Source organism: Lagopus leucura, unplaced genomic scaffold (genome assembly GCF_019238085.1).
Source record: "Lagopus leucura isolate 7727_CA_CO unplaced genomic scaffold, USGS_WTPT01 Super-Scaffold_73, whole genome shotgun sequence".
Taxonomy (NCBI): Eukaryota; Metazoa; Chordata; class Aves; order Galliformes; family Phasianidae; genus Lagopus; species Lagopus leucura.
Window position 1 is genome coordinate 41,232,288 of NW_024962252.1, and position 16,717 is coordinate 41,249,004.

Sequence of the window (16,717 nt, forward strand, 5' to 3'; positions counted from 1 at the left end):
AACCAGGATCCATCCACCAGTAGCACAAAGGCATTTTAGAAGCACGTGCTACAGAGAAAGAAGCAAACTGTTACTGCCATTGCAGAATCAACTACAAACATGGTGAGCAGAACTACGTCAATCAGCCTGCAAGCCAGTTAATTTAGAGAAATTCAGAAGGTGAAGGTATACTGTTTAGAAGAAAAAAAAGGTTAACTGTACTTGTGAACTTCTGTGCAGTGAACTTCAATCTGGACCAGATGTCATAATGCTGCAACAGAATATGGCAGCCCCTCTGTGATACTAACTTATAGCTGATCCATCAACTGCAAGAAAAAGAATTGCCATGCTGTGTCTGGTGACAACTGTAAAAAGAACCACCATACCTACTATGTGAGCACCTCACAGTCTTTTTGAGAGGAATTGTCTTTCTATGCTTTCCAAAAGATAGGAAAGCTCTCAGGTTTTCATCAAGCCTGTCCAGATTGTAGCAGTCCACACAAACTGTTTTCTGTATTTGCCACATCTTCTGGCAAAACCATATTCCAGAGATAAGGAATTTGAGTATTCCAGATGCTTTAGGACTAATGATCAGGTGACATCAAAGCACAAAATTAGTGGCATTAAAAGATACAGTGAATATACTGCACCTCTATAAAAACTTATCTCTTATCTCAGAACTTTTCAGGACAGCAGGGCTGCTTACCAAATGTAGACAGGTAGCACAGACAGCAGAACATTATAATTTCAATGCTGAAGACAAGTTCACTTACCAACAAACTTCAATTTACACAAACTATCAACATGCAAGAAAATGAAAGGAATAGTGATGCATCTGTTGTACTTGTACCTCAGCTACATAGATATACTCAATTCCATTAGAAGATTGTCATAACATTCATCAGAGATTTTTCATATACAAAAAAACAGATGGATCACACAAGGCCTCGTTACTGATGAAAGATGAGGTTATTTTTCTGTTCAGCTTGAAAAAAAAATACACATTGTCCCTTCATCTTACAGTCATTGTGATTAATTAATGCATTATTCTAATTTGAATTACTATGACATTCAGAGTTGGAAGGGAGCAAATTACTCTAGCTCCATCATAAGGGAGACTGGTGAAGTGTAACCTCCCTAACCGCTCTGCAAAACACTACTGATAATAATACTCTTTCTATCTTCAGTGCTCAGAATGTAGCTACAATAACCATAGTCACTTAGTTTACAGCCTATCCTGCATTTGTGACTCCTGAATGAGTCAGAATGTCAGAGACAAAGCTGACAATGTGACAATCCATTATTTTTCTTTGGAAGGCCTCAACTGCTGGTTATCCTGAAGTCAGCTGACTGATGGCTAACCCAGTTGCATAGATAGATAGATAGATTGCTTACTGCCATCTGAAATTGGTGGTAAGGAAGAAAAAGGAAGAAAAAAAAAAAAAAAAAAAAAATCAACCTTGTGCATGCATACTCCATGCTAATACTCATGTACAAGAGATAGAAAAGAGGAGAGTAACTAAATCTTGTAAATTCTGTCTGGACAACTCCAGTTGATCTTTCACTTCCTTAATTACCCTGCTACTCATCTGCAACAATTACTCTGCAAGGCAGTAGCCTGCAAGTTCAGTGGGATAGATTCTTATGTTCTGTTGAGAGCCACAAAAGAAGTTTGGGCTGGAGATGGTGTGTTACATTTGTTGCTTGCTGGAGGGTTCTGCTCATGGTCAGCAGGGAAGACAAAATGAAACCGCCAACTACCTGTAATGGCAGACAGTGTATGAGGAACTGGTCATGTTAGGCCTTCTCATTTGTATTTATGTTTCCGGCTTAAGTTCTGCTTCATAAGAGCTGGTCTTGAAATATGAGATTAGATGTGGGCTGCAGAAGACAGGTGGAGGTATTTTCGCTTGATTTTCAGTCTTGGCAAAGAATTTCTAAGACAGAGAAACCAGCTGGAGTCACTATGGAGGCTACTTTCAAGTTAAACAGGGTTTGTATCTAGAATATAAAGACCTCTCAGAAGCAAAGGATGGGATGGAGGGAGGACACCCATCAACATTTCTGACTTTTGCTAATACTGGCTTGGAAGCATGGTGGGCAGTCACTGTTCATGGTATGGGTGATGGGACCAGCCTCCAGCAGACAACCGAGGACAGTTTGTGATGCAGAATGGCAGTACCAGATGTAGGAGATAACAGCTAAGCGTTAACAGCAATGATAAGAACTGGCTGAAATGTCAGGAGTTCATGTGTTTCCCTCTGAAAGTCCGCTGGACCTTAAGATGATAATAAGGCTGATCTTTCCATATGAAGGGTCCTCTAGCTTGTTCTATCTCACTAGAAAAGTACGGCAGACAGCAGTGATATAGACTGGGAAGAAGCAGAAGGCTTTATGGTACAGCAAAGGGAATCCTAAAGTTTTGTAACAGAAATCAATAGAATGATATGCCTGACATTTCAACAGCAGGAAGAAACCTCTCATGAAAGCCTGCCTGAATGTATTCTGCCAAGATTGTGACTTCTGGTCAACGCTGTTGATAAAGATGTTTCTCCGGCAGTGTTTCTTGTCCCTCCTATCTGGAGGTCTTCAGAAACAGGTGTGAACAGACTGATATTTTTGAAGACAGAGTGCTCTAATCTGTTACGTGCAAGTAGCAACTGTCTCAGGACAAGGCCACAGCATTACTGAAAGGAAATTAAGGGAATATGCAGATCTCCAGGAGACACTGCTCGAGGGATATTGCATTTCTCCCAGGAGCTTTGATCAAAATTCCAAAATTCACTCCTTAAAGAAGTTTAGTAGACTTCCTAGAGAGTTAAGGCCTCCTCAACTTGAGGCCTAACTGCTTAGGGAACAGCCAGTGAAGTCATACTATAAGAAAAATATTTTCAACATACATGCTGACAGAAATTACTACGAGTTCATGTACAGTTTTGAATATTCAGGAAAATAAGAATCGTGTGTCAAGAGTAAACATGCAAAAAGACTAGCCTAAAGGCTACATCTCAATAAACTGATCAGGGCCATAGTATGGATCCGAGCACTGCCATGCTATTATCCTCAGCAGTAAATTGTTAGCTAGCATGTTCCCTGTCACTGCCTTAGCCTGTATCAACCAGCAAGTGCCCAGAAACAGCTTGGGGATCTACGGATTGGGAAAAATGTCTCCCATTTCAGTACGTTGCGTATCCCAGGATTCTGATAACATATACTCTATTCATAACTGTAATTCTCAGCAAGCACTTGGAAGTGGTTTCTACAGGATGATAAAAGAGAACAGGTTAGCATCTGAAGATCACGTAGCAGGGAAAGGCTTACAACAAGAAGAAAAATGGTTGTTTACCCTTGAGTTTGTTGCCTTCAGTGAAGAGCACTAAAGGAGCACATAGTAACAAAATGCTGTTGGCATCAATATGGACAATGACAGACTTTGCAAAATGTCAACAAGAGGCAGTACTCTGAGGGGGCTCTGTAGAGGCTATAAGAGGAGATGCCAGAATGCTGTATTTCATACAGCTCAGGAGGGCGTATTGTACAGAACTGGAAAGTAGGAGAAACAGCTGATAGTCTCCCACATTTTAGACAAGCTGTTCTGAACATAGTTCACAAAATTCTTTATGTAGTCCATCTGTGGACTGAACAAAACTCTCCAGAAATTTCAACAGCCAAGTATGCACTAGAAAATGTCAGCGTGACTGTGGCCTGAATGCCCACGAGCTTCAGACCCACCAGCAGCAGGCATGTGTGGGCTGCAACCCCTATGAAGTCAAACACACTGAAAAGATTGCTGCAAGGCTCCAGGGAAAAAGGAAATATTTCCTTATTAGTGATTATCTCCTCCAAATACGCACACGGAGTACTACAGCTGTGAGGACTGCCAAGCATTTAAATTCAATAGTAAGGCAGAAACAGGGAGAGATTTTGTTAAACTTCAGTAAGTCTCCTTCTGGAAAAGTACGTACCAATACTGAAAAATTAAGGGCATATGAATGACTATCTGTCATTCTCAGATTGGAAGCAGAAAGAATGAACCAGGTCTTCACAAAATACGAACATTCTGCAGATAAAAAAAATGTGAGATAGGTGGTTCCCATCTTTTACTTACAAATCAGAAAGTCCTCTACTCTCAAAGGAACTTTTTCCCACTGAGACGCTGCACGTGGGTTGACCTTGTGACTGATAAATTTAATGGAAGATATGACAAAGGAATAAAGCTTGGCTCCTTGTAAAAGTCATAAGTTTGGAGAGAATTATCAACAGAAAACTTGTATTACATGTTAGCAAGAAAGGCATCCTAATAAAACAAGTAAACTCAGCATGCTATCTAGTGACTGAAAGTAAGGTTCTGTTTTACCCACAAATAGAATGGATTACTTGTCCTTTGGAAAAGTTATTTGCAGTAAGCTGTCAACTTGAGCCTCTCAGTGAGATAAGAAAGATGAAGCTCTTCAATACTGATTCAATTAAAAAAAAAAAAAAAAAAAAAAGGATAAAACAAAACAGGGTGTTAGCCAGGATCATACTTTCTGAATCAGCAAAGTACATCTGATGAAGCACAGATTTTGTTTAAAAAGCCTTGGGGGAAGCAAGGTTTGAACCTGTTTGAAAGAGTGGGGAACTTAACAGTAAATGAAGCTAGAGTTGGACTGCTTTTTCAGCAATTCTGCAAAGTTAATTCTAGTTAGGTGTAGATAGGTCAACAGGTTTGCAGCAGACAGATGACACTGCAGGGCCCCAAAGAATCGTACTGGATCTAAAAGGAAACTTTTCCTAAGTAGAACAGAAAACAAAAGGAGTTTTGGTAAAAGAGGTGCATTAATTATCTAGTACCATGTCCAGGCATCAAGAAATGCTTGTATGGAAAAATAAAAAATTGATACAACAGCTTTGAAAGAAGAATTCCAATGTCCCCCAACAGCTACCACCAGATGCACAGTGAATACAAAGTATGTTAACATAAAAGATCTTATCAGAGTTTGGTGAGTTATTGGCAGATTTGTCTGAAGAAGGAATCCAAGTATAAAACAACTTTTAGTTTATCCAGGCTTTTACCAATTCATGAGTGTGTCTTTTGGCATATGTAGACCGTAATCATAAAGTCAGTAATAAACTCCAGTACAGACTACTTTTGTATAATGTAAGGAACTAGGAGGAAATGGAACTTACAGATTTAGTCTTTCTACTATGGAGGAGAAAATATTCATTAGGAGTCTCCTCTAATGAGAAAGTAGAAATTGGTAATTTGAAGAGTGCAATTATGACAAGAAATTTAACACAATTTTATAGTACTCAAAACTCATCATTTGGTGCTTCTGCATGAACAGCAAGTTGACAAAATCAACACTAGGTACAGCTCCAAAAATATTAACTAATAAGACACTCCTTGAACAAGGAGGGCAAAGAAAATAAGCTCAAGCTACATCCAAACTCTTGGGCTAGAAATTAATGTTTTAGTTCAAATGATGAAAATGTTCTCTACAATTAAACTATGGTTAGGGTTTCTGGTGAGATATTCAAGTTTCATTCATGATAAGGGTTCTTGAGAATTTCAAGGTGGAAATTTAACACACCTGCAGTAAGATTTCAGGAAAATGAAGGAGATATAGTCTTTTTTTTTTTTTAAATATAAAGAAAAGTGAAATGTAGATGATCTAAAGGTCTAAAACAATCCTTTCACAAGATGAAACTATTATCTCCAACACATAATTTCAGTTGATTCTATTGCATGTGTATCACTATAAGCTTGTAAACTGCCATATTGGTTTTCAGGGAAATGTCTTTGAACATAACTGTCACAGCTGACCTGGAAACCAGACCACACAGAAAATGAAGGTGAAGTGGGAAATGTGGTGAAGAAGGCAACAGAAACATCAGAAGCCAAGAGCAGCTGACACAGGGAGATTACTCCCAATAAAAGCGGGCAAGATTGCAATGAAATTCATGACAAAACTTTACTCTAGGTCACTGCCAGTCCCTGGGCAAAATTTTAATAATCCAGCCTGTTCTTAGTTCTTAACAAAGAGCAAAACGTAGACATAACATTATGCTGAGCCAAAATAGTTTCTCTTCAGACACATTTGTCAGTTGTTTGGGTGGAAAATCAGGGGCACATGTATTTCAAACAAGAGTGTATGTGCTCGTTCCACTACCACTGAAATAGTTGTCCAAGCTACAGAAGACACAGCACACACGTACGCGTAGCTTCAGAACTGGCAAACATTTATTATCTGGTTTTCCTATGTATAAATAATGCTGTTTCCAAACAAAGTGAACAGCAGTATCTGAGAAACAGTTAAGATACACATGCTGGCTGAAACCTTCTCATTTTTGCCCTTAATTATTTCACTATGTACTAGCAATATAGTCATTTGCTCAAATGAAGTCATTTGCAGAGGTGATCTGAGCCAGCATATTGTCCACTGAAAAGTCTGTAAAGATATCTAGCATTCAGAGGCAGCTAGGACATGCTTAAAGCTTGTCAGACTGTTTTTTTGTTTTTTTTTTTAAATAAACTTTGCTCTCTGAAGCATTTTTATATATCAGAAATAGCTCCTCAACACAGGGGAATATTTCCAGAAAACAAGCAGAAATCAAACTGGCAACCAGCCAAAATATATAAAACAACACAAGAACATATATTCCCCCGAACACACACGTTCAGGGGAAACCACATGATTCTAGCACATCACACAATGTGAGCTCTGGAGAGAATGTCACATTTGTCACAGCTGGGAGGAACACTAAAAATACAGATCCACATCATCCTCTCCTAGCAAACCAGTGAGAGATACCTCTGGATGGGGCTCATAAGGTTCCCTGTTAGAAGCTCATCACACTGCTCCATTGATACAGCACAAGCAAGACTGCCCTTCTGCAGAGACATGGCATGCCTCCACCCAGTTTTTTGCTTAAACTGTACTCACACAACCCGAAATCGAGAGGTAAAAGGCCTCTCTACATTCTTTGCATTGGAGTACATTACAAAGACTTCCAAGCGAAGAAGCACATACCTGCACTTGTAGATCCAATTCCTGCAGTAAGCACAGACCGTGGTGTAATCTTTACTGCATACTTGAGAAACTGAGATTTCCCTGTTCCTGGGTCTCCAACTAACAGAAGATGCGATTCACCTTGGGGGAAAATATTGATGTAGAAGTAGATAGTACATATACAGAGAAAAATATATGCAGAATGCTCTGAGTTAAATAATAATTCTAATTCTTCATCTCACATTTAGCACTACATAAGCATATTTACATACACAACATATTTACAGGGTGTGATCAATATATCATTTAATAAAAGCGCAGTTTTATTGTTGTACCCAAACCAAATACTTACAATGCATTATTTAAAAAAATAATAGCAGGTATTTGACAAAATTTCCGTAATGCAAGTTCTTACATTTTAGAATACTCCTTTCTTAGACTCAGCTCACTCTTTAACGTGAAACAAAAGGATACCATGGCTTAGTCGTGTTTTCACTATTCAGTTAGTTAAATCACTGAAAAATGACCTAATAAAATTATCAGGTTGTTTTTCTTACTAATATTGTTATATCACCCACAGTTATGCAATTCAGTGATTCCTAAACAGTGTAATTACATAAGTAAATTATTTGGATACTACAATCTCAGGGAAGTGAGATTGTCACCCACAAAACATTATTACCTCTTCAATTCAAACTATAATTTTATTTTGTTGCTGGAGCACTAAGAAGATCCTATATTTGAATATGCACTCGTATTACTTTAGAATTATTATGACCTACACAGATTCTGACCTGTGTACCACCTGGCACATGGCATATTTGCCATCTAATAACAACAGAAGGAGAATCAGCAGGTGAACAACTTACAGTAACAGATCTAAGTGAGAAGTGCTGACAATCACAGATGGAAAAGTCTGGCATAAGAAAGTATCCTTTAAATTTTCCTTTCAGTGTACTGTAGTGATCCCTATTAAGAAAATATTAACATTCCACCCTTTGATGCCAGATATCACTGGGAATATTCTACTAGAAATAATTTCAAAATGTCATTTATGCAATAAAAAGTGAAGTTAATGTTTGATCTAAAAAAATTGCTATTAACATTCCACCTAATGGAATCCTGAACATATGTTTTTACCTGATTTTATTTGAGAAAAATTAGAATTAAAAAAAAGGAAGTCCAGTCATCCTCTTTATTTTCTGTTTCTGTAATGGCAACTGAGTCATAGTTGCCACCACACAAAGGCTTCAAGTTCCTCCTGTTTGTTGCCCATATTGTGTGCATTGGTGAGATGCACTTCAGCTGTGCTTCTTACCTCACCCCTGATCTCATTATCAATCCCCTAGGCTCATCTCTAGCAGGCCTGGTTTTATTCTCTTCCCCCTTCACATCTAGTTTAGAGCCCTCTCCACAAGCCCTGCCAGCTCCTGAGCAAGGATCCATTTCCCCCTTTGAGGCAGGTGAGATCCATCAGCAGACCTCAGGCCAGCTGCTGAGTAGACCACGCCATGGTCAAAGAACCAAAATTCTTGTGTTTGCACCAGCCTCTCAGCCATGTGTTTATAAGAATGGGTTTTCCTGCTCCTCTCAGTGTCCTTCCCTGCTACCGAAGGAGTAGAGGAAAATACTACCTGTATGCCTGCTCCATTAATTAAGTGCCCTAGTCCCCTAAAGTCATTTTTGATAGTAGTCAGGATTCTGTCAACAACCTCATCACTGCTGACCTGAACTATTAATGAAGGGTAATAATTGGAGAGGCAGATCAGACTGGGGAGTTTTCCAGAAATATCCCGGGCCCCAGGGAGGCAGCACATCTTCTTACAGGTAGGGTCAGGCTGACATGTAGGGCCCTCTGATCCTCTCAGAAGGAAGTTGCTGACAACAATCACCCTTCTTTCCTTCTTGGTGAAGGCAGTCTTGAGGTGTGGAGTTGATTGCTTCACCCCAGACAACCTTGACCTCCCACCACATCTTCACTCACCTCTCCCTTTGGTTCCAGGGCCTCAAACCTATTATGTAGAGGAACCTGGGGAACTGAGGTGGGTTGAGGTGGGGGTTGACTTCAGCAAAGCCTTTGACATTGTCTCCCACAGTATTCTTCTGGAGAAGCTGTCAGCCCATGGCTTGGACTGGTACACTCTTTGCTGAACAAAGAACTGGCTGGAAGGCTGGGCCTAGAGAGTGGTAGTGAACTGAGTTAAATCTAGCTGGCAACCAGATACAAGTGGTGTTCCCCAGGGGTCAGTGCTGGACCCTGCTCTCTTCAATATCTTTAGTGATGAACTGGATGAGGGCACTGAGTGCACCCTCAGTAAGTTTGCAGATGACACCAAGTTGGTAGGAAGTGTCAATTGGCCTGGGGGTAGCGAGGCCCGACAGAGGAATCTGGACAGGCTGGAGAGCTGGGCTGAAGCAAGTGAGATGAAGTTCCAGAAGTGGCAGGTTCTACACTTTGGCCACAACAACCCCAGGTAGCACTACAGGCTTGGGGTAGAGTAGCTGTAAGATTGTGCAGAAGAAATGGACCTGGGGGTACTGATTGATGCTCAGCTGAACATGAGCCAGCAGTATGTCCAGTTGGCCAAGAAGGCCAATGGCATCCTGGCCTGCATCAGAAATGGCGTTGCCAGCAGAAATAGGAAAGTGATTGTACCTCTGTACTCAGTTCTGGTGAGGCCACACTTTGAGTACTGTGTTCAGTTTTGGGCCTCTTACTGCAAGAAAGACATTGAGTGTCTAGAGTGTGTGCAGAGAAAGACAACTAAGCTGGCAACGGGTCTGGAGCACAGGCCTTATGAAGAGCAGCTGAAGGAGCTGGGATTGTTCAGCCTGGAGGAGTCTCAGGGCAGACCTTATTGCTCTCTACCTGACTACCTGAAGGAGGTTGTAGTGAGCGGGGGGTTGGCCTCTTCTCTCCTGTAACTAGTGATAGGACTAGCGGGAATGGCCTCAAGTTGCACCAAGGGAGATTCAAGCTGGATGTTAGGAAATACTATTTCTCTGAAAGAGTGGTCAGGCACTGGAATGGGCTGCTGAGGGAGGTGGTGGAGTCACCAACCCTGGAGATGTTCAAGGAATGTTTAGATGCTGTGTTGAGGGACATGCTTTAGTAAGAACTATTGGTGACAGGTGGACAGTTGGATTGGATGATCTTGGAAGTCTTTTCCAACCTTGGTGATTCTGTGATTCTATGGAAGAATATTCAGCATTAAAAATATAGCTCTCAGTCACAGAAATGGGGTTATTATGCTTCTGAAACCTTACTAATTTGGGAAGAAGGAGGAATATGGGTGAAAATAGCAATGGGAACAATTGTTAGTACACAAGACACTATCAGAGACAATACTAACCTCTGATTCGAGTTCCTGTAGCATCAATCCTCTGCACACCACCAGCAAGCACCATGGCTACAGCCAGCTTCACCAGGTACAATCCAAACACTTGAGGACATAAGCTAGCCAAAATTTCATTCCTCCCTAGAACATGAGCAGAAAGTGGCACTCAGCACTGCCCTAAGAATAAAACTTCATTTGTCATGGATACATATATCCCTGCACTGACAAAAAAAAAAAAAAACTGGGCCTGCTCTTCTTTCTTTCCTTCTTTTCCATTTTTTAAATGAAACTCAAATGATTGTTTGATCCTAATGTTCTTAATTTTAAGGAAGTTAAATATTCCACTGTCACAGGCAGCAATGCCAATCCTATCACAGTTTAAGGATGGATGGATGATTTAGGAAAAGACACTAACACAATGCCATCACACAACTGCTTTTGTTTCAAATAAAAGTGTAGAGCCTATGAAGAATAAACTTTATTTTTTCCACACTTCAAAATATCCCCTTGAAAACTGGTGTGTTGTACATTTAAGAAAAATAAGAAAACAAGTTTCCATGCAGGCATAACACAGTTCATTTTCCTCATTATCTTGACCTTACTTCTTCTATATGTTTTTCCTCTCCTCCTCCCCTCCATAGCCTCAAAGAGCAAAAGAGCACTTCCATCTGCTATGGTAATTTCGTTGGCTTGCCCTTTGAGATTCTGATACCAACAGCACACAATGGATCGCAGGATTCATGTCATACATTAATTGCACTGTTACAGCGCATAAAACAAAGCAACCGATTTCGAGTTCCTAACGTTTTAAATTTGGATACAAGTATGTGGTACTGGCAAAATAAGTAGGCACTTCATAATGACTTGAGGCTTATATGCCTCTTGTGGACATCTTTGAGGAAGTTAACATATTTTTGTCCAAAAATGAAAAAATTCTAACTTTGGTCAGCCATGGCATAACTCAAGATTTAACTCCATAGTTGCCTCTATTTGACTTAAGAGTCATCTGCCTTGTCAGTGATAAACAGCCCAGAAGCTCTGCTTCTTCTTAGTATCCAGAAAAACCAAAGTCACCTGTATAAGCTGTCTTCTCAGGACATACCTAGTACACGGCATCAGGAACTGACTAACATGAAATGCAGAACTGGCTACCATTCTTTTTTGGAAAACAGTAAACATACACATACAACCTGTTCTGAAATAGCCTTCACAGTAGACTCATCAGGTACACTCATCTCTGCCCTCAGCAGAGAGGATACTAATTCACAAAAACAGCCTGAAAGGAACATCTCGGACAGCCAGAGTTCTTCCAATTTCCTTCCCCATTTTCTTGTAGCCACTTCACATCCATTTAATTCTGAATTACTAGTATTGCATAAAACCACATTGCAGGCTTCCAAAAATCATCTCAAGAATGAAAGACTACCTGGGACCATCAAAGTGGATCCTGACTTACATTCCAAAGTTTCACAACAGAGTGATAATAATTGTTCTCACTCCAAACAGTTGGAGGCTAGCAATTAAACTACTTTCTATGAAATGCAATTCTGAACAATGTTTACCATTGATATAATCTCTGATTTCTCACGTGAGCAATCTGATTTGTGAGGGAAATATTGATACCTACTCTTCTTCCATTTGTCTTTCAAGGAGAAAGACCAAGTTCAAAGTTTTAAAAGATGGTGCTATTTTGAGACAGCTCAGTGACATAAATCCCAGTGTCACTGGGATTTACATCAAGGGAGAAGAACGGAGTCCAGGGCACAACTGGTAATTGCTAGGTGGCAGAATGTAAACCACAGTAAAATTAGGAGCCAGCATGCTGAACATTCTGGCTGTTGGAAGCCAATTTCAAATCAGAGAGTCTCTCCGTATGTGATGTGAGGCTCCCAGCACTTAAATCATGGGGCTATACATTCCAGAGTAAGGCTAAAGATGGCGTACACTAAGCTGCTTGGCAATGATTCAGAGCTTAAGTTGGGATGCAGAGACAATGAGACATCTAGCCCCAGAGTTAACAGCTATGTTACTGAACAGCTAAGTTTATCTGGTCCACATTACTTCTAATGGGTATGCTTTTTCTTTCATGTTTATAAAGCACCTATTTTTTTTTCCTTCTTTCATTTCTGGCTAATAAATAGTCCAGAAAACACTTGACTAGAAATCTCAAAAGAAGACAGATCAGAGAAAGATGTTTGGTGCTATTATTTTAAAATAAGTATTTTATATTCCTCTACTGGAAAAAATGTATTTTTGGAGGAACTGGTGATAGGAATATATGGGGAAATATATGCTCAGTCATTGTATCGTCACTCCTAATTTCATCTACTTTAAAGCTTTCAAGCACTAACCTGCTAAGGGATTATTCCTATGCTTTTCCCAGAAGTCTTCAAATTCCTTGCGGACTTCTTCGTCAATTATTACACCTGCTAGTTGCTCATTATTTACTTTAATGTAGTTGGCTTTCAAAACAAGCTCCAAGTCACAACGTGCATCCTGATGGAAAGGTTTCCATCTCTGCATTACCACTCCATACACTGTGATGTCATCTCCTGTGGGTAACAATAAAAATTGGTTAAAAAAAGAAAAAGGAAAAAAAAAAGGTAAAATCTATTACGACTGACAAATATGTGGCTGTGTCTGCAATCATGGATAATAGCATAGTTTAGACCCCGTGTTACAAAGTTAAAAAGAAAACCAACAAAAAAATATACAGAAAAACAAAACAGCAATAAAAAACAATGCAGTTTTTAAGTCTGAAACAAACATTAGCTAGATTCCTTCTGTCTGTAGTAGGAAGCTACAATGTCCTTCTACTTCTAAATTCCTGAAGTTATACCTACCTGTGTTTCCTCTTTTCTAAAAGAGCAAACATTTACTTAACCTTTGATAACTTCTGTGAAGAATACCAGTATCACACATGAACTTCTGGCCACAGTGTTGTCAGACAGTACAACCAACAATGAGTACTGAGTTTCTTGCAGGGATATAACTGAGAATTTTTAGTCCATTCTTATTTAATCTCTCACCAATTAGCTTCCTTTTGGAAGACAAGCAGCTTTTACCATCTGCAGCATCCCTTAGATAGGTCAGTTTGCACAGTGTTCCAAACCTACAGACAGGACATCACACTGCAGGTATGGCCCAATCCATTTCCTCAAAAGGCTTAGGGTTCTTGTGCTAACAAGCTTAGCATATTTCAGTGCATCACAACACTTATTGAAACTGATCAGTCAAATAATCAAGATATAGCATGTAGAGAGATATACAGTGCTTTCTAGATCAGTCTTCAACTGCCATGCTAACTTCTAAGCTGAAACAACAACACGACAGATAAACACATCTCATTAAAGAAACCCTCAGTGCTGACAGACTGGTTGGCAGAGATCTCAAATGGAAGAGTAAAAACACTTATGGTACAATTAAATGTAATGTACACTATATCCTCACCAGATTTGCAACTGTCCACTAAGTCATCTTCCAGAACAACCACCATGCAACGAGGGATGCTTCCGACAGACAGTCTTTGAACCTAGGAGAGAGGAAGGAATAGCACTTATTAAGAATAGCACCTTTCAAAAGTCATTTATTGCCACTTTGGCTTGAAGACCTTTTATCCCTTCTTGGAACTGAGATCAGTCCTTGCTTTTTCTCATACAACTTACATGGTAAACACACTACTGCTATCAGGAGTTTAAACATGGAAATTTGATGTTGATAGTAATGGAGACAGGCTTGGGTATTAAATTAGCTGAAGGTGCTCAATGCTGGGAGGTGCTGAGTAACTTCAATATCTTGCTGAAAAAACCTCACTGAGAGATGTCATTTAAAATAACTAATTTTTGTTGTTGTTGTTAATATTTGAGATATTTTTCAGACACTTATCCAGTAAGTAAAATTTATTTTGATTTCTGAAGTATGTCCATGGGTTAGATAACCCTTCACTGAACTATATACTGAGAGATTATTCTCTACCTTTTTTGTGGTATACTGTTAAAATTTGGCAGATTGAGATTTAATTTACACCTAGGTGTTGAGAATTAAATTTGCACATGACCAGATGCATGTGTATTGACAAACGTGCCACTAACCATTGAAAAGACTTTCCTTTTCTTTAGGGTAAATATGCAGATTTGTCATGGTCTATTTCCAAAGAGAAATTTTTCCATTTACAATTAAAGCTCGCAACAGTTAAAATATCCACTGCACAAGAACAAGAATCAGAAGTACCTCTACATTTTACATACTAGAACTCCAGATTTACTCACTGTCTTGTGCCTAGAAAGGGTAATTCACCCTTGTCAGTATCTAAATGGCCACAGGCAGTTCACATCACTGTCAGCACTGGTGGAACATGCAGTTACTCGCAGCACTAAATAGGAAATGAGTGAAGCTCATTCTTGGTTTAACACTTGGTTTAACATCAGCTGCCACGTACTCTGCTTATCCTCAGTTTTCATACACTGTAGCTTTTCCTGCGCCTGTTTTGTCTTACGTGCTACTGTAAAAAGAGCCCTGACTGTCATTTCTCCAGCTTAACTGTCCTTGAGGCTGTTCACTCAGAACTAACTTCAGAAAACAAATGCCAATTCTGTGAGGAGCACATTTTCAGTAACTGTTGATATGATTGTTGATTGGAGGACAACATTTACAGATACCATGTACTGACCATACTGTACCCCTACAGTTGACCTTGGCTACCACTGGGCTAGCTTTATTCCTTAGAAATAGCATAGAATATCATCACCATTCTCAGTCAGCACTTAGAGGAACAGCACACACAGTGATAGAAGGATTCAGCTCTGAAGTTCGATCTATGTCCTAACCGTCAGTGTTTCAGATGATCTTCAATATAATTAATACTTAATAATGGAAGTCTAGTCAACATATGCCTACTTTTTTTTTTTAACTCTCTGACTGAAAATCCCTGAGAGGTGGATTCTCTGGCTTCTTGTAAGCTGATCAGCCCTCCCTTTTAAATAACAACCTGTAAAACTTTTCCACTTATCTTAGCATGTAGAAGTTTTACATGAAAACAGGATAAACTTAATTCAGAAGCACAGTTTCACTAAAATTAGTGGAGATGTCTTATTCCAGCATGAAATTAAGCCCCCAAATACATTTCTTAGCAAGTTCATTTTTTTTTAGTATTTGAGACATCTACACTGCAATACCCTCCCCCTTTCTTGATCTTTTTTTAACCTGCTCCTGAATTTTGATTTCTTGATAGTCTCTGCAGCTGGTAGGAGAGGAGGATGTTCCAGAGAGGCAAGTGAACTTGGTTGAGTTGCAGCCCTCTTCATTCAAGCAGGCTGATGGACGGCAGAAAGCATAGTACTGCTCAAAGTCAGCCTTAGCCACAAAAACGTGTTTGCACTTATTGCAGATGTAGCTCCGCTCAAATTCCAGCACTTTCACCAAACTGGTACGGATGACAGTCCCAGTGACAGACAAGAAGTGACCCACATCCTTGGTCTTAGGAATGTGCTCTCGAGTCAGCTCTGGGCAAACGGGCAAACCTGTTAAATCAAAGTACATGCAGCATGAGACCACATGCATGAAACATACTTGCAGTGCAATTAAATAAAGAGACTGGGAAACATATCTGACCTATTAACATTAGCTATAGCTGTTTTGTAAATACAATTCAACAATTCATCTGTCACAGCATACATGTGATTAATTGGTCTTCAACAGTGAAAAGCATCAGATGCTGATCACAATCAGAAAATATGGCCATTTTACTCGCCTACTTTCGTCGACAGCTTAGAAGTCACAAGCAATTTCCATTCATGAAAAAAGATCCTGATGCTCTCAGGTCTATCAGTTCAAATGATCTGCCAATGTCCTTGATTCTCAACTGGTTTATCTTAATTACAAACTTTTAGCTATGTTTTAACTGTGGTTCAGAATTGTTCCCATGGTTAAGAAAAGCACAGTTCTGCATCTTGTGGGTATTCTCAAGTCTAAGCAAAATCTAAAGCCACAGTACACGAGCACTTGACCTTAAATCCGCATTTGTGCACCAGTAAACCTGAAGCACGTGGAAGATGTCAGAAAAGGAATAGAAAAAGGTTAACAACACAACCAGAGTGAAGTCACTTCTCTGTTCAGATAAGTGGTGCCAAAATTTTCGTGGCACTTCTCTCCTATAACTCCACTCCAACAGCCAGCTGTGCTGCATGGATCCCACCGCTGCGTTCATCGCTACGGGCACCACAGCAGAACAGCTGCTGAAAGCCTGAGGAAGATGAGTCTAAATCACCTGCCTGCAAAGTCTTTATAAAAATAAATGTCCTCCAGAATGCACTGCCTCCTCAGAAGTTATTTTACAAGAAACCGTAGAACTTAGTAAATATCAATTTAAACAAATTATCTTAATAAAATTTCTTACAGTTTTACTTCCGA

General features: G+C 39.6%; 1 protein-coding gene across 1 annotated transcript in view; it reads right to left on the bottom strand.

Moving 5' to 3' along the window:
• MCM9 (minichromosome maintenance 9 homologous recombination repair factor) overlaps positions 1-16,717 on the bottom strand; it is a 46,169-nt gene that overhangs the window by 25,633 nt on the left and 3,819 nt on the right. The window contains exons 3-7 of the mRNA XM_042885114.1: positions 15,512-15,828; positions 13,760-13,841; positions 12,661-12,861; positions 10,325-10,450; positions 6,993-7,112 (exon numbers count right to left, since the gene is read on the bottom strand). Coding sequence (XP_042741048.1) covers positions 6,993-7,112; positions 10,325-10,450; positions 12,661-12,861; positions 13,760-13,841; positions 15,512-15,828 — 846 coding nt within the window. The remainder of the gene's footprint in view (positions 1-6,992; positions 7,113-10,324; positions 10,451-12,660; positions 12,862-13,759; positions 13,842-15,511; positions 15,829-16,717) is intronic.